This window comes from Scardinius erythrophthalmus, assembly GCF_964197995.2.
Source record: "Scardinius erythrophthalmus genome assembly, chromosome: 20".
Classification (NCBI taxonomy): Eukaryota; Metazoa; Chordata; class Actinopteri; order Cypriniformes; family Leuciscidae; genus Scardinius; species Scardinius erythrophthalmus.
The window spans coordinates 7,987,751-8,010,580 of NC_138240.1; the positions used below are offsets into that span (position 1 = coordinate 7,987,751).

At 37.6% G+C, this 22,830-nt stretch overlaps 1 protein-coding gene across 1 annotated transcript; it reads right to left on the bottom strand.

The window, feature by feature from the left end:
- Nucleotides 1-119: 119 nt before the first annotated feature.
- Nucleotides 120-22,663, bottom strand: atp2b3a (ATPase plasma membrane Ca2+ transporting 3a). Its single transcript, XM_081348341.1, has 22 exons — nt 22,419-22,663; nt 21,084-21,653; nt 17,940-18,137; nt 17,229-17,486; nt 15,497-15,622; nt 12,733-12,861; nt 12,379-12,444; nt 12,140-12,178; nt 10,785-10,949; nt 10,426-10,640; nt 10,047-10,289; nt 9,682-9,923; nt 8,578-8,812; nt 8,241-8,420; nt 7,449-7,536; nt 7,140-7,246; nt 6,562-6,753; nt 6,101-6,314; nt 5,740-5,951; nt 4,472-4,579; nt 4,183-4,365; nt 120-2,696 (listed from the first exon to the last, which is right to left on the bottom strand). Exons 2-22 carry the CDS (start codon nt 21,289-21,291, stop codon nt 2,508-2,510), a joined length of 3,597 nt encoding a protein of 1,198 aa, XP_081204467.1. The 5' UTR covers nt 21,292-21,653; nt 22,419-22,663; the 3' UTR covers nt 120-2,507.
- Between the last annotated feature and the right edge of the window lie 167 nt (nt 22,664-22,830).

Here is a 22,830-nt window from a genome sequence, read left to right on the forward strand (position 1 = left end):
ACTACATGGCACAAAAACAACACATACAGGAAATAAAGACATGCGTATTCACATACTGTTGGTGTTGACAAACTCTGTAATACGGATTGAATATTCTTGAAAAAACAGATTGCATTAGTGTCTGTAAGCATTATTTATTGTTCTGACATCAGTTTTCTATTCGTTACATTTATAGGGTATATCTGTAAGTCTTTTATTAAATCCACTTTCAATAATCAATGGAGAAAAAAAATGATATAACAAAGCAAGGTATCTTTGATTATATTAGCTCAGTCTAATATGAGGACATTTCGAAGTTCTTGATTGCCTTGTTGTTTTAGAAATAAAAAGTAAAAACCAAACTCTCTATGCCCTCAAAAGTATGAACACATTAAATGGGACTCGTCTCCCATGCAACCGTGCACAATAATTCAAGTTTCCTCTTCCCGTTCATGCATGGCATGCAAGTACACATTCAATAGGAAAAGAAAAAAAAATCAGTAAAAACATTGATCAAATTGTTCCACATTCCTTTTTCGGACGTCCTCGTTCTCGTCATGTGTGATTCTACAGCAGCCGTGGTGAAAATGCATCTTCTTGAAAAGAAACCATTCGTGTGTGTGTGAGACCATGCATGTTGGACCGTCACATTCATCAGACAGGATTTTTTCCCCCGCTCGCCGCATTCTACATGCATAGCCAAACCACGCTTGGGAATGACCACAAAGCAATGTGACTGACAGAGGGAGGGGACTTCACAACATGGACACAACAGCACTTCTGCAGCTTTGTTTTTCCAAAGAGCCATTCGTTTTGTGGTTTATGCTTAATTTAAAGCCGTTTTCTTTGCTACGCAGCAATGACAGTGTAAACTTTCGAGTATAAGGCCCAGAATTCATAATGGTTATGATATCAAAGAGGAGAAAAAAAAAAAAAACATTAAAAATTAACTGCAGTGAGGATTCGGCTAATCTTTTGGAATTCAGGCACTGGATGGAAAAACAGAAAAGGGATTGTGTTTGAAAAGCCCCAAACACATCGCATCAGAACTCCTCATGACAGACGGGGAGAAGGGAGGTGAAACACAGACGTTAAATGGATGGAGGTCTAATCCTACGGCACAAAGTCATTTTCTTTTGTTGTGGCGTGACGGCCAAACAAAAGCTTTTGAGAAGCAGCCCTCTAGTGCAGCATCACCAAAGAATGTCTACATTATTTTGTGAAACTAGCACTATAAAAATATTGAATGAAAGTCATTTAGCTGGATCTTTCCCTACTCTGTTGGATTTAAGCTAAGATAACATAGCACAAAATGCTACAAGACGATGAAATCACGAAAAAACGGAAAAGAAACACTGGACAAGACTGACAGGACAAAAACAAGACAAAATCAAAAGTGTACTCATACTTTCATTTTTAAAGGTTCACAAATAAAAGCAACTGAAGATTAACATTGAAGGGGAAGTGATAATGAAACCGAGGGGGTCCCAGCTGGGCTAACGCTTGCTGGTCTCTTTGAAAGGATTTGGAAATGCTAAGATGAAACTGTTTCGCTTCTGGAACCTGGAGGGCAATGCTGATGGTGGTATACTTGCTGCATAAAACCCTCATGTACAGATCGCAGTCTCTGAGAATGACTTTCAAGAAGATGTTTTGTGACATTAAATCATAGCAGCAGAGAGTAAGAAAGATTTTCTAATGTGAAGAAAATCAAGCATTAACAATTAGCAGGACATTTTCATTAGATGACAAGTGTGGCGGGTTATAACACGAAACCTGTGAAGAGAGAGAGGAGAATCTGAACATGACATGAGCAAAAAACATGACACACCCGTAAGTATACTTTTTGTCCTGAACGGGATAGAAAAACGTTAGCACTATTAATGCTAATATCCCTAATATGAAAATGGCAGCAGAAACCATTATGGGCTTATACTCGCAGGTTTACAAGTCAACCATTGCTTTCGTCGTTCCTATGTTGTCAGCTTTTGATTTAGGAAACAGATGAAACATCGCCACTTTAGTTTCTCAATTCAGTTCAATTGCTGTTTGGCTCTTTCAAGTGAAATCCTGGCAGCCCTTTAAGGCAACATTGATTTGAGGGTGAATTACTGGCAAATCAAGCATCGGGAGAATAAATAAAAAGGCAACAAGAAAAAGAAAACCATCTTGGCAGCATCAAGCCAGAATAAACAGCAAGAGCAAGAAATAAGTTAAGTTATGAGGTAGCAAGGAAGGAGGAAAGAAAGAAAGAAAGAAAGAAAGAAAGAAAGAAAGAAAGAAAGAAAGAAAGAAAGAAAGAAAGAAAGAAAGAAAGAAAGAAAAACTAATAAGCAAAACAAACTAAAAATGCACAAGTAGAGAGATGAAGCAGATGCTCTGATGATAATCTGCTCTCTCTCTCTCACACACACACACACACACACACTCAACATTTAGCAGACTAGGTGCGTTTGAAGGCAGGCAACAATGCACGTGTGTGTGTGTGTGTGTTGGTGTAAATGCTAAGCCATCTGAGTGCACGGGCTCTACGAGGTGCCGTTAACGGAATGTAAGGACTCACTCCCGGGGGCACCAGTTGCATTGGCAGTGGAGAGAACTACGTGAGAAGGAGTAGAATTATTGGTTACGTCATGGAGTTGGCTGAGCACTGAAGAGCGGCGTCTCACTGCACCCTGAAACGAACCACTTCTCTTGAAGGTACTCACTACCTCCATCTGCAGGAGAGAGAGAAGGACATCACACAGACAGGCGAATGAGCTCAATGAAATGAACAGGACTGGGGGTTTTAGGGAGGAACGTCTTGCAGGAAAAGCAGCATTTCATAAATTGTTCATGTGAATGGCATGTTCGATGTTAAGGGTGTTTCTTCAACTATGAGCACTTTATTTATTTTGATTAAAACCAATGGATTTAAATGTTCTTTTTGTTTAATGAAACTCGCATGAAAACTGGATTGGAATTGTGTCATTCTATCCTTGAAAGAATCCAAAATTTTCATTAAAATATTACTTCTAATTACATCTTCTAGTCAAAGTGAAATAATCTTTTTTTTATTATACAGATTGTGATGGTCCCTCAGTAGTGTACTAATTTCTATCACAACCAACAATGTTGTCACTTGTAAAGTTAGCAAAAAGACAACAGTGTCAGTGAAAAGCATGCTTAAAATAATAACAGAAACATTTTAATGTTAAGTGTTACTTATGATGTTTTATTATAATTTCCAATCAACCTGTAATTTTGTGAAATAAATTTTTAGCAAGAATGTCTCCAATTCAAGTCTTTCTGTGTGGAGTTTGCATGTTATCCCCGTGTCAGTGTGGGTTTCCTCTGGGTGCTTCGGTTTTCCCCACAATCCAAAAACATGCAGTATATGTGAATTGGAGAGGCTAAATTGTCCGTAGGTGTGAATGTGTGTGAGACCCAAGCCATGTATTGGGAAGGGTTGGGGAAAGACCTGGCGACCTACCATGGAAAAATCATCGGCAAAAAAATTCATGGACGGTCTCTCGCGTATGGCAAGTCAGATACGACTGAAATGGTTAATGAATGAATGAATGACTTTAGGATACATAAACTGTTAAATTATTAGGATTATTAAATTAGCATACATAAAACTAGGATACATAAAACTGTGAAATTAGACTTTGCAAATCAAAAATGATTAAAATGTCATTTCCACCACAGAATGTAAACATTTTGACATGTGGAGGAAATTACATTTGTTGGTTCAGAAAGTAAATCATAAAACTAAAGTACCTATACTTGAAGAAACATTGAGCATACAAACCACATTAATATTTAAAATTTCTAAAAGGCCAATGATAGTTACCAAGGACTGACATAATACATGGAGACGCAAGTAGAAGAGCAAAATGGACTGAATAAAACAGCGTGATCAAGCAGCAGAGAGAATAAAGGATGAAGTGAGGGAGAGAGAGACGTTAAGATTTACAACACGGAAAGCTTGTTAAATATTAATATTTCAACAATTTATAAAGGCTGGTGAAGAAAGAAAAATATGTTTGAGTTATGAGGAAAGTAAAGTTTGAAAAAAGTGCGCAAACTAGAGCATGTGGCACAGAAGGCATTTGGTATATTTTAAGGCAGAATGTGTCTAAGCGGGAACGGCTGTCCCTGTCAGAAACAATGCAAAAGCAACATTAAAACAGACAGGAAAAGACGGAGACTGAACGTCACCTGAGTCTGAATTCGGTTGAGTCCTCGGAACCACAGGATCTGTCCTCGTCTCAGCTCTCTCTCGGCATGGTCGATCTCATCTTCATCCTCAGCTAGGTCTTCATCCATCATCTCGTCTGGAGCCGGCCCGTGGCCCGCTTCTTTCAGACACTTCAGATGATGTGTTGGCACTGATGCTATCACCTAGAAAAAAAATACAGTAAAGTAAAACAAAAGCTGATATTTTTGAAACTCATTTTCTGATTTTGAGAGCATCTAGAACGGCAAAGCGGTCGACTGCAGAACTTACCTGTCCCCAGACCAGCTCGGCCAATCCCACAAACAGGCACCAAAGCCACTGCTCCACATTTAAGGGGGAACAGCTAAAGGGTTTCCCACCAAACTGCACAATCACAATCTACAGATCACAAACAGAGATATAGGAGTGGAATGGTTTTCTTTTAATCTGTGTGTAAAGTACAAATGCATCAAAATATATATGAATAAGGGAAAGTGTATATTTGAAGTGCTGTGAGCTGTTTCCATTTCTTTTGAACTTTTTCATCATTAACCGGAAGTTGCAAACGACTTTTCTCCAGTGCTGTTACGTATTTCCCAGTGAAAAGGAATATTGAACAGAGGGCAGGGTTTTACTCTAGCGCTCCTCCTCTCCATCTCTGCTCATAACAGACTAGCGGTTTGAGGGGAGTGGTTAAGCGTTTCCCAACCCAAGCCGTCAAACATACATCATCGGAGAAGGAACGCCATTCCAGACCGGAAGTAACTTTTCAGACTTTGATTAAAGATTATGACGGCAAACAATTTTTTTCTGTGTATTAACTTGCACGGATTAATTTTTACCACAAGACTAGTAATATGCGCTAACAAAGTAAATAGGGTCAATTTTGATTTCAGTTGGACTTGCCGTGAAACAAATTAATAAATTAAAATTTCTTAATTAATGTGAGGTCATAAAAATTGCATTTACATATTAAAATGTATTATTCATAATAATAATACAAGAATTAAAACAAGACTTTTTTAAAAAAAAGTATAGCATACCACACTAAAGATTTTATTTCACCTACATAGACTATCGTTCAAAGATTTGTGGTGAGCATTATTTTTTTCAAAGCTTTTTTTCAATACTTAATAAACAAGGACACATAAAAATGGTAAAAAAATTAAAGATATTTACAATGTAAAAAAAATATATATAGCACAACTATATAACAAATCAGCATATTAGAATGATTTCTGAAGGATCATGTGATACTGAACTGAAGACTGGAGTAATGATGCTGAAAATTCAATAAATAAATTACATTAAAAAAAATATTATAATAGAAAACAGTTTTACTATTTCACAATATTACTGTTTTACTGTATTTTTAAACACAAATAAATGCAGCTTTGGTGAGCACAAGAGACTTCTTTCAAAAACGTTTAAAAATCTTTTAAATATTCCAAACCAAGTAGTGGCAGTGTGCATATGACATATCATTTATAAAGATCAATTAACAAGTAGAAATGGAAATAAAATAATCTACATTTAAATATCTATTTGTATGCGTTCACCTGTATTGCAAAGGTCCCCACCACGATTGAACAGAAGATGGGGTTTGAGAAGATTCCATCGAACACGTTCCTCTCTCCGTGGATCTTACGGGCATTGATCTCATTGAAGAGTTGCATGAGGACAAATGTGTTAAAGATGATGGTGTAATGTTCGGAGGGAGGAGAGTGAAGCGGAGCATTACGGCCGCTGTCTATATCAAAGATCCTCTCACCTGCACAAAAGATCAGGGAAAGATGAAATGAATATCCAAAGACAACATACAATATCAACCAATACTGATAAATGAAAAAACGGCAGATAACAGAGTATGATCCTTGTAGACGAAGAGAGAGAACAGAACAAATACTGGTTGGAACGTACCTACGAACAGCAGAGTGAAGATGATGATAAGCTGGAAGACTGCATGTCCGAGGATGTTTTTCATCATGGTTAAAGATATGAGGGGGTTGTTTCGGCCGTAGGGCTTCCTCAGGAGCAGCGCTTCAGTGGGCGGCTCCGTGGCAAGAGCCAGAGAAGCAAACGTGTCCATGATCAGATTGACCCACAGCATCTGCACAGCCTTAAGAGGAGAATCCTACACACACAGTTAAAAACAGTAAGCTGTTTAATATTTTTGTGTAAACCATGATCCTTTTTTCAGGATTCTTTGATGAATAGAAAGTTCAAATAACAGAATTTATTTGAAATAGAAATCTTTTGTAATATTATAATTGTCTTCGCTTTTGATCCGTTTAATGTGACCTTTCTGAATATAATACTTTTTTTAAATGTATTCTTTTATTAATGACCCCAAACTTTTGAATGGAAGTGTATGCATGTACCTGCGTGATGCAGGCACCAGTGAAGGCTACTATGACAGCCACCACATTCACTGTGAGCTGAAACTGTAAGAATTTGGAGATGCTGTCATACACGTTCCGTCCCCACATCACAGCCTTCACAATGCTGGAAAAGTTATCGTCCGTCAGGATGATGTCAGAGGCCTCCTTGGCCACATCTGTACCAGCGATGCCCTATCCAAACGGAGAAAGAGCATTCACACATCTATAATTCTCGTTTGTTTCATTTGAATTTTAAAAATAAAAATTACACCTTTGTTTTCACACTCGGTATATTACCATTCTGAATTTTCCCAGTTGAAATGCTTTTATGAAATAAAAGCAAATGAACGTGAAGTGTGGTTTGGAAGATGGCTTTTAAACTAATCAAAGAAATAAACCTTACTGTCAATCAAACCTGAGCCCCACCAAAACCTTAAGTTTTAAAGCAATATTCATGTTCACGGAATGTCTCATATTTAGCTTCATTTGGATTTATCATTACACTGTGTAACAGAACCTCAAAAATATATGGCCCTCTCGCAATTTTTCATATATATTTAATGGATGGATCTTCTCACCATTGCAAACCCCACATCAGCTTTCTTCAGAGCAGGCCCGTCATTTGTGCCGTCACCGGTGACTGCAACCACCTGCCTTTGTTCCACAATGGTGCTGTCTATGATACCTGAACACAAGGCACACACGAAAATAAACATAAAAATCTTAATAATCGAGATCAAAACATCTGTTCATCAACATCAACATCAGGAATAAGTTGGCATCTCTGCTCAAGTCAGCTTAAATATGATCATGTCACTTTTGTATTGTACTGCATATGATTATGAGATAGTTCCATTAAGGGATGAACGCAACAGAGAGAGACTCACCTTTGACAAGTGTGTGTTTGTCTGTGGGGGAAGAACGAGCAAGAACTCTGAGCTTGGGCCAAACTTTGTCAATGCGCTCCTGCTCGATCTGCAAAAAAAAGTAAAATAAAAATGTAAACATCTAAAAAACATTTCAGTTTGAGGATGGTAGGATTTTTTCAATGTTAAAAAAAGGCTTATGCTCAACTTGAATGCATTTAAGCAAACATACAGTTATTATTACAATTCAATTGAACTTTTTTATTTTCATATGCAACTCATCCCTATGATGTCAAGGCTGAATTTTCAGCATCATTACTCATTATTACTTCAGTGTCACATGATACTTCAGAAACCACTCTAATATGGTGATTTGCTGCTCAATGAACATTTATTAATATTATCAATGTTGAAAACAGTTTTACTGATTAATATTTTTGTGGAAACCATGAGTTTTTGTTGATGACTAGAAAGTTCAAAAGAACAGCATTCGTTTGAAATATAAATCTCTTTAAAACTAAAAAAAAATTTCTTTACTGTCACTTCTGATCAGTTTAATTTGAATCCATCCTTTTCTGAATAAAATTATTTATTTCTTTAAAAAAAATCTTACTGACCACAAATGTCTGAACAGTAATGTATGTAACTACATATATTGTCACTCATCTAGATATTTTTCACTGGCTGTTGTGTATTCGATTTAAAATGTTGTGCATGTTTTGTCTTTAGAATTAATCTTGACAATAAGGAAAAGATTCATAATAATAATTCCTGTATAAGTTTATAATTATAAAACCTGGAAGTACTGTATACCTCTCCTTTCTCGTTCCTGATTCGCCTATTGAATTCCTTCCCATCTATACACAGGAAGTCGTCGCCAGGACTGATGATGCCACACTTGGCAGCGATGGCACGCGCAGTGTTTATGTTGTCACCCGTCACCATACGCACAGTGATGCCTGCTTGTTGGCACTTTTTGATGGCATCTGGGACCTGATTGGAATTACAATCAGCAAACTAGATTTCAGAACAGATTTCGGTGTCATAAATATCCCTCATATATCATAAAAGATTATTTAAAAGTTAAAATGTAGGTGTAGTATCTTAGGAGAACAGAGGAAACAGACATCTAAGAAACTGGTCTGCATACCTCCGGTCGAACCGGGTCTTCAATGCCGACCACGGTGATGCAGATAAGGTTGGAGACAATATCTGTCTCGTTGTCCCAGTCTGGCATGGGGTCAGCTGGAAGCTCCCGATAAGCGATGCAAATCGTACGAAGGCCCTCGCATGCCATCGGTTCAATCACTTTCTTCACCATCTCATCTTTGTCCCGTGGCTTAAAAGCATGAACCTCACCGTCACGGGCTAAGATGAAGGAGCACCTGAGATGAAAGCAGAACTGTTTAATTTAGTTTTTTTCGTTTTTGTTCATATTTACCCAAAAGCCAGCTAGAAGGAGGTGAGGTGTAATTGTTACTTCCTTTTAACACTTACACTCTTTTATTTGACAAACTGCTGTCTGTACATGCTACTAATCTTCAGAAAAAGAAAACTTTGTTCAAAAAGGATTAATATCAAAATTAGTGGCAACCTCAAAGCCACATGCAGAACAAAAAGTGTAAACCTCAGAACACTCATATTCTCTCCATTCCTCTCCACTCTCCCAGCAGTGTAGGGTTAGAATAGTCTCTGAATTCAATATTTATTGATCAAGGCTGATTTTTTTTCTGTTCTTCTTGGCATTCCACAAATTAGACCTTAAAGAAAGATAGTCCTTGGCTTTAACTTTTTTTTTAACAAATGGCCAGTGAAATTAGCTTAACCTTCACAAAATGTTGATTATCAATATCAGAACTTCAGAATCAGTTTTGAAAGAAGATTCTTGTGTTCACAAAGGCTGCATTATTTTGTATCAAAAATAGTCAAAACTGTAATATTATTTCAACTTAAATGACTTTTTTAGTGAATTTCTGATCCTTCAGAAATCATTGTAATATGATGATTTAGTGCTCAAGAAACATTTCTTATTAAAATAGCTGACCTGCTTATTTAAGTGGGGAAACAGTGTTGTCTTAGTGATCTCAAACTAAACTTTTGAATGGTTGTATATATAGTGTAAATAAGTTTTAATACTTTTTAGTACATACAGACTACATGTCACTTTACCATTTCAACATAATTATTGTGATTTAAAAAAAACACAGGTGGGCCAAGCCAAAATCACCACGCACACAAAGACAACAGAACTTACTTTTTGAGCAGGATCTCAGAGGCTCCTTTGCTGTATAAGCGGAAGCTTCCGTCAGGCATCTGAATGACGGTGCTCATGGATTTTCTAACAGAATTAAAAGTGTAGACTTTATAGAGCTTCTCTTCAGGGATCTGCTCCCTCACCGCTTGGTAGTCCTGTTTCAGGTCCAACACAAGTCCCAGCAGAGAACACTCTGTCTTATTACCCACCTGTTTGGGCAGCCCACCTTCCTTATCTGCTACCTAAGGGAAGAGGTGAAGAGAGAGGAAGGAATGGTGAATGAAAGGATGAAGAGAGGGTTGTAAAACTTAGTAAAATCACTGCATGGCCTCTCTTGGTTTACTGCTTTAGTAAAAGCCTCTCACTATTATTTTGGAGGTGTAGGCGCAGTTCACGGCAATAGCACTGGTGACGAGCTCCATTGTCCGGGGGTTAATCTGATCTGGTTTTGGGATGTCACGGAAGTGCTGGTCCAGTATATAAATCTGCACCACTGTCATCCGGTTTGTGGTGAGGGTCCCTGTTTTATCTGAGCAAATAGCCGTAGCATTGCCCATAGTCTCGCAGGCATCCAAATGACGCACCAGGTTATTGTCCTTCATCATTTTCTGTGGAAAGACATTGATAAGAAGTGTTAAAATGTTAAGATGTATGTGTGTAAATTAAATGACACTTCCACGGTCTCGCAGGTGCATTCTTGAACATAACTTTACCGAAAATGCCAATTATTCATTTCTGACTAACCTTTACGGAATAGGCCAGTGATATGGTGACAGCCAGTGGCAAACCCTCTGGCACAGCCACCACCAGAACTGTAACTCCGATGATGAAGAATTTGACAAAGTACTGCACATAAATAGGTGTGCACTCCGTCAGCCACACCCGTCCCTGAATGACGAATGTTTCGATCACGAAGTACAGCATCAGGATAATCACAGTTATGGCGGACATCACCAGACCTGAAATAATTAATACACCTGATTGCTAAGAAAGTAATAGCACACCCAGTAAGAGTCGAAAATTTAAGACCAAATATTTTCAGACCAAAATGTACACTACCGGAAGAACTTGACCTAAAACATCCTAACAGCAGACCTCCCCACCTGCTTTCCCGATTTGCACTGCCAGCTTGGTGAGTTTGCCCTGAAGAACTGATTTCTCCTTCTTGGGCACACTGGTTTTTTTCTTCTCTTTCTCCTCCACTTCCCCACCTTCTGCACTCTTCAGAGGCTGCATCTCCATGGCAACAGCCTCATCCTGTTTCTTAGCTATAGTAGGTCAAAGAGACGAAGTGATCAGGCAGGCAGAATCACAGGTAACTGTTGGAAATGTTTAGAATAGCACTTACAATACTGCACACTATTTTGCGGTTTGCATATACACTGTATCCTGCTCACACTATGATTATTTGATCTGACTGACAAGACATTTTACAAAGTAATTCATTAGGGATGCACCGATATGAAAACTTCGGCCGATTCCAATAAGCGATAATTTTTTATATTTGAAAGCCGATCACTGATATATTGACCGATAAATATAAATCCAAACTTTTATATTATTTTTGAGAGCCTGATTACAAAAAAAGCCATGTACCAAACACTTAAACATAAATCAAATATATACAGTACAGTAGCCTAGTTTGAACCAGTGTCAGTTTTAAAATGAATTTAACACTACTATGGTCAACTTTCCTTATCAAAAATAAATAAATCTATTGCCTCACAAATAAATAAAATAATGCTTAAATAATGCAAACAAGTCATTGGACAACATTACTTGTGTATAAAGAATCAAAATTCATGTGCCATGGATAAATAAATTGGAATAGCCTTCACACAGACAATACTGAAATTATTTTAATGAAACCCTATTCTGATGAAAATAATATGAGAAAAATAAAAGTGCTAGTTATTTTTAATAATGCATCAATGTTTTTGAAAAAGAAACATCTAAAATTAAGCCTATATGACAGACCTGCACTGCACATGTTGCATTTAACTGTATTTCCTTTTCGTAGTGATTCCAATCATATTTCAAGCAATTCAAAACCACCATGGCCAACAGCACGCATCTGAAGTGTCTTAGATGAAGGAAATAATGCATTATTTATCGACTTTAATATATCAGCAAAATTTCTTATCAGACCGATAATGATAACATTAAAAATTAACATATAATAGGCCGATACCGATATGGTGGCCAATATAATTGCAGGATGACACTCGTTACATGCAAATTAAGCTGAGCTCAAAGTGACAATAATGTACTGTTGCATGCAATGATTTGAAATGCTTATTGTTACACTATTTCACAAACAACTTTGGTAACAAATAGTAGGCAGTATACAGTGTATACTGTGCGGTATGTAATATTTGATTCTGAAATAGCCTGTATAATGACTTCATCTCATCATAAATCTATCTGAACTCAATTCAACATCAGTCTTGAAAGTCACCTTTATTTTGATTGTTCTCCAGGGTCCCATCTTGTTTCCCTGTGAAAGTTAACGCAGACATTTAAACAAAATAATAATAATTTGTTTCTGCTGCTTGAGATCAATGTAGCTGACATGAGAGAACAATAAAGACATGAGAAAGAAAACATAAAACATGGAGGGATAATATTTGACAGATATGGGGAGTTAAAACCAGGATGTCTGTTTATGAGTCTCTCTCTATTGTGAATGTCACCTACCATTTATGATGTTGTGTTCTTTGGCTTCAACACTGGGGAACTGCGTGGATGAATTACTATTGACCTCTGATAGAATTGTTGGATAGGACAAAAACGAAGGTGGTATGTAAAGACATAAAATAAAAACCTAAATGCTGAACAAAAACAATGAAAAATCAACCCAAATGAGTGAGCAACATTTCTGAGTATTTCAGTGCATCGAAATAGAACTGACCCAGAACATTAGACATTTTGAATCTGGATCATTCTATGTGGGTATTCAAGCAAAAGGATTTTTTTTATAATGTTCATGTTTATTCATGCTCAGTTTTTAATCACATATAAAATATTTTCAAAGAACTGTCAGACGCCAACCTTTCTTGCAGTCTTTCTTCTCTTCCTCCATCTCTCCGGCCCCCAGGAGGGTGAAGATGATTCCCGTTTGAGAGTTGACACCAACAGCGGTCACCACCATTTTCCCTGACCCCTCCATTACATGAGTGCCTGAAAATTGAGGGACACAGAGAAGACTTTTTACAGTAAATATTTTCATACCTATTCCCTTAAAACGCCCATCAAACACCAGTTACCACTTTTCATACCAACACAAATTAAAATAGCTTATTGGCGCCATCTCGTGACTCAAAAGAGTTAGCAAGTGACTAAAAGACTTCAGTTTTAATTTTTGTATATATTTTGAGCATAGAATGACTAAAAGCTCAGTTGTCTCCAGTTAGAGGATGTTTAATCTAAAACAATTAATTACATGTCATCTTTTATACAATGATTTTAGGGATTTAAAGGTGTCATAAAAACCTTTAAATCCATATCCAAAAAAACACTGCCTTATCTTGGTAATTGTAAAGAGAGGTTAAGGGGAAATATAAGTCTATAATTGTTCATTTCATTGTATGAGTCACGGATAACCTCCTCATGTAATGTATTGTGTTTGTTTGTTGTGCTCACATTAACCCTTGCACTTGTCTAAACCAAGGATCAAAATTAAGGCTGAAGTCTCTTCCATGGCCTTTCCTCTTAGTGTGTAATACAATTAAACTGAGCCAGATTGCTTCTTTGTTCTCTGGTTCGCTGCACATTTATTCTTTCTTTCTTTACCAGTATTTTCATCTCGTTTTCTAGTAAAAATATCAAAACACCCTTAACGATATTTGTTAAAAAACTAAACAAATAATGGTTACACTTTACAATAAGGTTTCATTAGTTAACTACTTAAGTTAACATGAACTAAGAATGAACAAACATGTATTAATCTTAGTTAATGTTCATTTCAGCATTTACTGACACATAATTAAAATCAAGTTGAATTTGTTAACATCAGTTTATGCACTGTGAACTAACATGAACAACTGTATTTTTATTAACTAACATTGCCAAAGATTAATAAATACTTTAACAAATGTATTGCTCATTGTTAGTTTCTGTTAATACATTGACTAATGTTAACGAATGAGACCTTATTGTAAAGTGTTACCCAAAAAACTACCTGAGAAGCGTTTATCCTACACCGCTGTTTTTTCTTTTAAGAATTACATCGAACACACTTTAGTGATGTTTATGACTATTGCCAATGAGAGAAGATATGTTTCACAGGGATAAACAAGACAAAATGACTGATTAAGACAATCATTTTTTGCAGCGTGCATTTCCTTCTTCACAACAGAAGCCTTCAAACATACATGTTGAGAAGAGCCGCCTCTCCCATTGTGACAGAGAAAATAATATGCGCTCCTTGATGATTAATTACACAAGCTGATGAACGACAGAAAAAGCTTGTCAATAAAACAAGAAACAAGTCCACGGAAACTAGTCATTTTAAAGTTCAAAAATGTGTAGCAAGAGATAATTACTGGGGTAACATGGAAATCTTAATTAAATAAAAAATCTTTTTTTATTGAAATAAAATAAAATATATCAAATGAATTTGTGACATGGATCATATGACGACTTTGTACAAAAGGTCAGAACTTCTTGCTTCCAATTTTAAAATTCAATTTATTTCTGTGATAGCAAAGCTGATGTATATATCTTTTGTAACATTATAAATGTCTTAACTGTCAATTTGTCACTTTCCTTGCTGAATAAAAGTATTCATTTCTTTTTAAAAAATCTGAGCGGTATAGTGTACATGCTTTAATTCACTGTTTCACTCAAATATTTGCTGAAAACATAGGTAAACCAAGTGATTCTGAATTGGACACTCAAGGAAGTTAATGATATTCAAAAAAAACGCTTTGCACAAATTATTACTGATTATTCTCTGTTAACGTCAATTTATTTATGCAAGCCCATTCTAATCAGGTTACACATGCATTTTTCCCATAACTGCCTAAGCAAGTTATGTTTCCATAGATTCCATTTCCCATTTTTCTTCCACGCTTGATTATGTTGAGGTTGAGGGCGTGGGGTAGCGCTGTGTGTGTGTGGCCAAGCGGAGAAACAGATGCTTCTCTGGTGAGCTGTGATCATTAGAAAGAAGTGGCAGAGCAGGTCTCTGGAGGGCCGAACACAAATCAGAGCCCTTGTCCAGGAAGCAGAGATGAGGGAAGTAGCTGATTAACCTGTTTATCAGACCTCAGGGACATTATCTCATTAAACCAGTCAATGAGATTTAACCCAAGCACTGTACAACCTGAGTGTTAAAGTATTGACAAAATACTTTGCGAGCAAAGTACCCATCCCCCCAAACAGCAAATTGGTTCAATTTAGATGGATTGCAACAGTGTCATCCTAAATTAATTGATATTGGTGATTTTTTTTAACACAATAAAGACTTACAGTATACTATATACACACGTGATGTCGCCATGTAAGTAAAGGGAATAGTGCCCGTGGGATTAAGGGTCCTGCTCAAACAAACAAAACACCCTTTGCATGTTCAAACCTGCCACCTTTTGGATTTTTAACCACTAGTCTGCTCCAATGATCTGTTTGCATCCCAAATCATCTGAATTCTTGAACAGATGGTGAATATCTTTCAGTGTTTGGATGGTTCTGAATTACCAGAACTATTTATGTGAAAAACACACAAACATTCATCACAACCCAAGGCCATATGGCCGACCCAGTCCACACAACCCCACGCAAACATATGTTCACTTACATAACCTTTACTCCCTACCTGACAGCAGCATGGGATCCTTGTCGATGGATTTGCCTACGTGATCAGACTCTCCGGTGAGGGAGCTCTCATCGATCTTGAGGTCGTTCCCTTGGATGAGAACACCATCCGCAGGCAGGAGGTCGCCTATGGGACCCCAGAGTGACAGTAACAGATCAATTACATCTTAGTGGCTTTGAATACTACTTCCTCTAATGAATGAAATATTCAAGGGCATCTTCACATTTTCTCTCTCTCTCTCTATATATATATATATATGCATAATTTAGGATAATCTTAAGGATTTTAAAAAGATTCTAAACTTATATGTAAATTATTTCGATTATTTACTTCACGATACCAAATAGGGTATAACAACCTAATAGACATCACCATGCTTCCCAAGTTGATCACTTACATTATGAATTGCAAAGAAATTGTGTTTTACAAGTTTTAATTTTTTTTTTATATTTAAATATGCAAATGAGGCATTCTATAATTAAATATGCACTAATGTGCATACACTTCCAGAACAGAAACCTGAACATTGGATAAAGCCAGGTTCAAACTCTTTATTCAATTTTGTTGACAAATTAGAGTTAAAGATTTTGCAGAAGGGATTTTGGATTTATCACTCAATAAATCTGAATAGTCTTTCCACTAGTTTGAAACAACATTATAGTTGTATGACATAATAATTGCCCAAAATCTCAAAACTGACCGATAGATTTTGCCTGTGGTGTCTCGCCTTAAATACATAATTAAATTGTTAGTAAAATAAAAAAATAATTAATTATTAAACCACCCAAAAAAATGTATAATACCTTTTATTTCATTTTAGCATTTGTTTGCACTCATTTTACTTGTGGAAATGAAAATTGTCATTTCATTTTCAGGGTTATAGTTGTCGACTCAACAATAGGGGGCGTCACGTTTAGTTTAGGTGCATTTTTGTGGATTGTTCTTTTAAACTGGTTCTTTTTAGTGAGCTGTTTGAACTAGTTCCTCAAATCGGACTGAACCAACTTAAGTCAGCACAGTCAAATCTCACTTTCGGACGTGCCTGACAATCACTCCAACTCATTCAGTGCTCTAGTTAGTCCAACAGTACACTGAACTGAGAACAGTACGGACTGTCTGCCGAGGGTCATTAAGGGGGCGAAATGTATGTAGGATGTAGGAGTAGCGTAAGCTTAGGTGAGAGTTGACGCCTCTCACAGTTGAAACAAATAGGGCAACAAACTCAAGCTCCTCCACCATTTCTCTTTAAGAATTCTCGTTTTAGACTTCTAATTCGTGACCGGTGTTTTGTTTTGCTCTATTTCCTGCGCTTCCGCATTCATCAATATGTCATTCGTCGCATACGGCCGTTACCCGAAGTCAGTGATTATAGGTTATAAAGGTTATTTTACAAAAATGCATCGCTTCACTTCAGAAGGCCTTTATTGACCCCGTATGGATTACTTTTATGATGGATGGATGTGCTTTTTTGGGCATCAAAAAACAAGGTACCATTTACTCCCATTATAAAGCTTGGGAGAGCCAGGATATTTTTTAATATAACTCCGACTGAGCTTGGCTGAAAAAAAAAGTCATATACACCTAGGACGGCTTGAGGATCAGTAAATTATGGGATAATTTTTTATTTTTGGGTGAACCAACCCTTTAATTCAGAAACATTGTTGCATGCAAGATTTCTTTTATATATATAAAAAAAAAACAGGTTGAGGAGACAGTTTTGAACTCTACTGACCATATTTGATTTGGGCAACATCCCCCACCACCATCTCAGCCACAGGGATTTGAATGACTGTGCCGTTCCGCACCACAGCGAAGCGTTGCTCCTGCTCGATGCGGCTCTGCAGGCCACGGAACTGCTTTTCTTTGCTCCAGTCATTAAACGCCGTCACCAGCACCACGCAGAACACAGAGAGCAGGATAGCTGCGCCCTCGATCCAGCCCGCCTCCGCCTCTCCCTCGTCCTCCGCACCTGCACTCACATTACTACACGCTGGAGAGAGAGAGAAAAGAGACGGAAAGGTAAAAATGTGTGGGAGGACAGGGAGTTTAAGTGTCTACTTGTGATCCTTTAGGTTCTTTTATCTATCCATCCATCTCTCACTCCATTCCTTTTCTTCTTTGATTTGTTAGCTATCCATGCAACTATACTATACCAGATATGGTCGTAAAGTAACAACACAAGACACACAAGAGCCTTTTAGAGACAAACATATGCTAAAATGTTATGAAATAAACATGTACAAGTCGCAGTGTTAGTATTAGCAAATTAAAGGTCACCAGAACTTTTAATGGGAAATTTAAATGAGGCTATGACTTAAAACATATCACGTTTTTCCTGAGCTTCCGATGAAGGACAGCAGTCCCTGTTCTAATGTTGATAGATTTTGTTTTCATTTTTGATCATTTTTACTATTTTATCACTGAATACTTAAGACCAAGTCACCTTCACTGTCCCCTCCAGGCGGCTGGTAAAAGGACAGTCCGAGGGAAATAATGGCCGCAATTTCCAGGATTATAAGGGTAACATCCTGTAAAGCCTCCCACACGAGCTGAAGGAAGGTCTTGGGCTTCTTAGGAGGGATGAAGTTCATTCCAAACACCTGCCGACGTTTCTCCAAGTCTGCAGGATTGTCCGATAGTCCTTTTGAGAAGGAAAGATGGCAATAAAAGTCATTGTTAACCTCTCGAAATTCAGTGAAAAACGTTGGTATATAATGTCATTAAAGGGATAGTTCGCCCAAAAATGATATTTAACCCATGATGTACTCACCCTCAAGCCGTTCGAGATGTATATGTCAATCTTTTTTCAGACGAACACATTTTCAGTTATTTTAGAAAATGTCTTAGATCTTTCAGTGGTTATAATGTGAAGCAATGGGGTCCACCTCATTCAAGTCCCAAAATGTGCATGCATCCTTCACAAAAGTAATCCATCCGGCTCGAGGGGGATAAACGAAGGCCTTCTGAGGGTAATCCGTGCGGTTTTGTCGTAAAAATATCCATATTTAAAACTTTATAAATGAAAATAAATGGCTTCCGGTAGCGGCCGACGCGCGTTCACGGAGATGGATGCTGGCGTATGACGTAGGACGTAGCGTAGGAAGCGTTGTGACGTAGAACGAACGTGACAGCGCAGCCAGAGAGCAGAGCAAAACAAAACTCTACTTTCGTTCTACGTCACGACGCTTCCTACGCTACGTCCTACGTCATACGCCAGCATCCATCTCCGTGAACGCGCGTCGACCGCTACCGGAAGCCAGTTATTTTCGTTTATAAAGTTTTAAATATGGATGCATGCACATTTTGGGACTTGAACGAGGTGGACCCCATTGCTTCACATTATAACCACTGAAAGATCTAAGACATTTTCTAAAATAACTGAAAATGTGTTCGTCTAAAAAAAAAAAGACTGACATATGCATCTCAAAAGCTTGAGGTTGAGAAAATCATGGGTTAAATATCATTTTTGGGCGAACTACACCCTTTAAGTTAAATGTAAAATACCCACACCAAACTGTCCACCTGTAAAGCCTGAAACATTTTCACCATTTTTTTCCTCCAAATTGAACAGGATTTGGTTTATACAAAAATAGTCAATCCAAGAACATGTACACTGGTGTAAGGTGTGAAAAACCCTAAATTCATTCATTAATGGATTTGTTTTCTCCATGCAAACGCTTCTGAGAACTTCCTGGATTCTCATTAGTCATCACTCAGTTCTGTTAGCACCAATCCCTGACCTCTTATGGTGACAGGAGGGGAGGGAAGAGGACATTACAAGAGAACACAGGGCACAGATGGTTAAGTCAGTGTGTTTCGGATGCACCACAGGGTGTGATTTTTGGCAGCAAGACCCAGACAGACTGTCACACTCTCTGAATCCTCACGCTGCCAATCATCACCTGCTGCCCCTGGCAACCTCTCAGCTCCCATCAGAGCTTCCCTTTCACTCACTGTAAAGCCTAATTGAGTTACTCCAAAGGTTTGTAGGAAATCATTTCCCTAACTCATTCCAATTGCCCCAGTTAATTCATTCAGTCTCTGTTCATGGCACAAAATACACAAGCAAATTAAGACAACTAAGATGCAGCAATGCAATCCTCTTTCTACGGAATACCAGCATTGAAAGACTTTTGCAGTACATCCAGCCCTTTCTTCTACTCTTTCATCTTTCCATCCATGCCCGTAAGCTTTTCTTTTTGTATCCCTGTCACGGTTTCTGAAGAGAGGTTTTTCAAAGAGCAGCATTAAAGGAGAAAAAAGAGCTTTACAATAAACTTAAAGTAACCTCATCGTGGCTGCCAAATAGCGATGTAGGCAGACCGCATGACTTGGTCTGAAAGCAAGTGGTCGGAACAAGATGTGAATCAATGTTATTATCAGAGCGCAAAGTAGGATCATCTACCCAGAATAGCCACAGCAATAAAAGATTCAACAAAAATCTTAGCTAACTAAATTAACAAACCATTCCCTGCTGGTGGAATGACCTGCCAAACTCAACCCGAGCATTTTAAAAGAAACGGCTAAAGATGCGTCTTTTAGGTCAACACGACCTATTAATACTAACACTTTCTATTCTATTCTGTATTTTTCCATTTATGAAATTTGGTTTGCCCTTTTGTTGGCTTAATTGCTTCTTTTGTTGTCCTCATTTGTAAGTCACTTTGGGTAAAAGAGTTTGCTAAATGATGAAATGTAAAAGCAATATCAACTCTGTTATGCTCCATAGCTTATAAAGCTATCTAATAAAACATGAAACTATGTTTGAAAAATCCCATGATGTTGTATAAAGGCACATTTCTGAAAAACTGCTGCAAAGAGAAAAACAGCATAACAGAACGATGCTCTCGACTGAAAACATGGCCGATGTCTGCTTTCAGAAGCAGATAAAGGTGCCTGGCATTTGGTATTCTTTCTGTGAAGACAGGCTTGTTTTGAAAAGGAGTGTTAGTGAATATAAGGGATTTACAGGAATTCTGTCATCATTTACTCATCCTCTGGTGACTCCAAACCTGTATAACTGACTTTCTACTGTGGACCACAAAATGGGCAGTTTTGAAGAACTGAACTGGTTGCTCTTTTCACATGCAGTTACAAAGAATGGGGACTTAGTCTTTCAAGCTTTAAATAGGACATGAAAGCACCATGCATGTAGTATCATAAAATGGTCCATAGAATTTTGTGCACTACATTAAAGTCTATAACGGCTTCGATTTTGGTCCGTTCCCGACACAAAATTATTGTACGGCTACAGAAGACGTATATGAATATGTTGCACAAGTCTAATGGACCACTTTTACGATACTTTTATGGTGCTTATGCATCTTTTCTGATAAAAGCCTCAGTCCCCGTAGGGACTAACTGCATGGTACACAGCAATCAGTCAAATATTCCATTTGCTTTCCACGGAAGAAATAAAATCATACAGTTTTGAATGACCTGAGAGTGAGTAAAGGACCACTTAATTTTTACAATAGCTCAATAGCTTCTTTAATAGCTGAAAATGTCTGTATGTTTCAGGATGCACGTGTGATCTTACGTAATTGAGCAAGAGATATGGTCACATGTCGAAACTAGTGCTACTCACCATCTGCAGGTGAAGTCTTGAGTCTGTGACAGATGGTTTCTGTATCTGTGTAGCTCTCCTGGATCTTCTGCAGGGCCTCGTGTCCCCTGAGCTCCATCAGCGAGCACAACTCGTCCACCGTCATCCCGAAATCCCCCTCGTTGTCTCCTCTGTCCATCCCTGGCTTCTTAGGGTGGAACTCTACTGTGCTGTTGCCCAGATCCCCCATGATGGTGTGTTGGTTTTGGAAGACTGGCAGCTTTTTAGCAGACACTATGAGCTAAGAGATGGGTACCTGGGAAAATGTGTTATCTCTTTTGTCCTATATATATTCGTCCTCACCTATTTCTAAGATGTTCTCTATGTAGTTCTCCATACTGAGACATGAATTGTCAGTTTGTTTGGGGATTTCTATTCTATGGTGTGGTAGCAGGGGTTCCCCTGAAATATCCCCCCATAAAGAAAAAATCAGCAAAATAAGTGGTAGCCATTGTGCCAGTCCATCTCTATGAAGACCAAATGAAGCAAGTGTTACTGATTATTAAACAATAAAGGGGATCTAGTGACACAGGAATAACGTCGGTAAATAACCTGAGGAACAAAAAAATTATAATAATAATGTTAAACATTCATCTCTGAACTTGGTCAAACCAAAAACACAGACAACTGTGAAATGCAAGTAAGCAAGATGCCACCTTGAGACAAAATAGACACATATACATTATTTCATTCAAAATAATGTTATAAAAAAAAAACTAATCAAAAACTTTATTATCATAAAATATTTTTTAAAAGATAGCTAGACAATGATTTGAGGAGAATTATTTGAAATCATAAAAACTATTTTAAAAAAGGCTAATTAATCATAGATAATAATAACCATTATCACAAAATATAACAGGTATACAATGATTTGAGGGGGAAAAAATGCATGAATTTTTGCGTGAAATACTATAAAATTGTTTTTTAAATGCTATTTAATGGCTTTTCAACAATTTAAACAGTAAAACAATTATGAAACATTAGAAATCGTTGAAAAAAATGTTTTATTGTTATTATTGTTAAAAAAAGCATTTATGACAAGAATCTCCATCTCCTGGGTACAACTTTTCATCTATCTGCATTCATATATGAACTGATAGTTGAATGCGTGTTAGTATAATTTTACAAACACCCTAGTAATTTGGTAGGCTACGCGGTAGGCCTATCTCCTTGGCTACCTAATATTTAAATCTACTTTTCCTAGATTACATTATGAACATATCTGTTAGTTTTTTGTCCAATGGTGTTGTTCAAAAGTCGACAAAATAATGATTTCAACTAAACGTCTCGAAATGTGGAGGTGGCATTTCTCACCGAGGAGTCACAGGTGTAGGTAGTTTTGTGGGAAACAAGTAGGCAAGTGTTCATCATGCACACCTACTGCAATGGATTGTTTACATAATATCCGATGGAAATCGAGGACAATTACTCTGTATCTAAACGCCTTTTGAAATACTCTCTCTAGATAAAAGCGTTGTATATGCATCTCTCCCCAACCCATGTAGGCTACTTTCCAGTACCGCCTCTCGACGCAAAATCTGCCTTCACTCAGTCAGTACGAGACGCCTGCGCATGCGCACATAAACACTTGCCCAATCCCACTGCAGAACAGATTTACGAAGGCAACACTACCAGCCATCAGGCCTGCAATTTTGGATGACATTACAATCCGCTTGAGCTCTGCGCCTCCATTTCCCTGCTGTGACACCAACTTTACTGAACATTT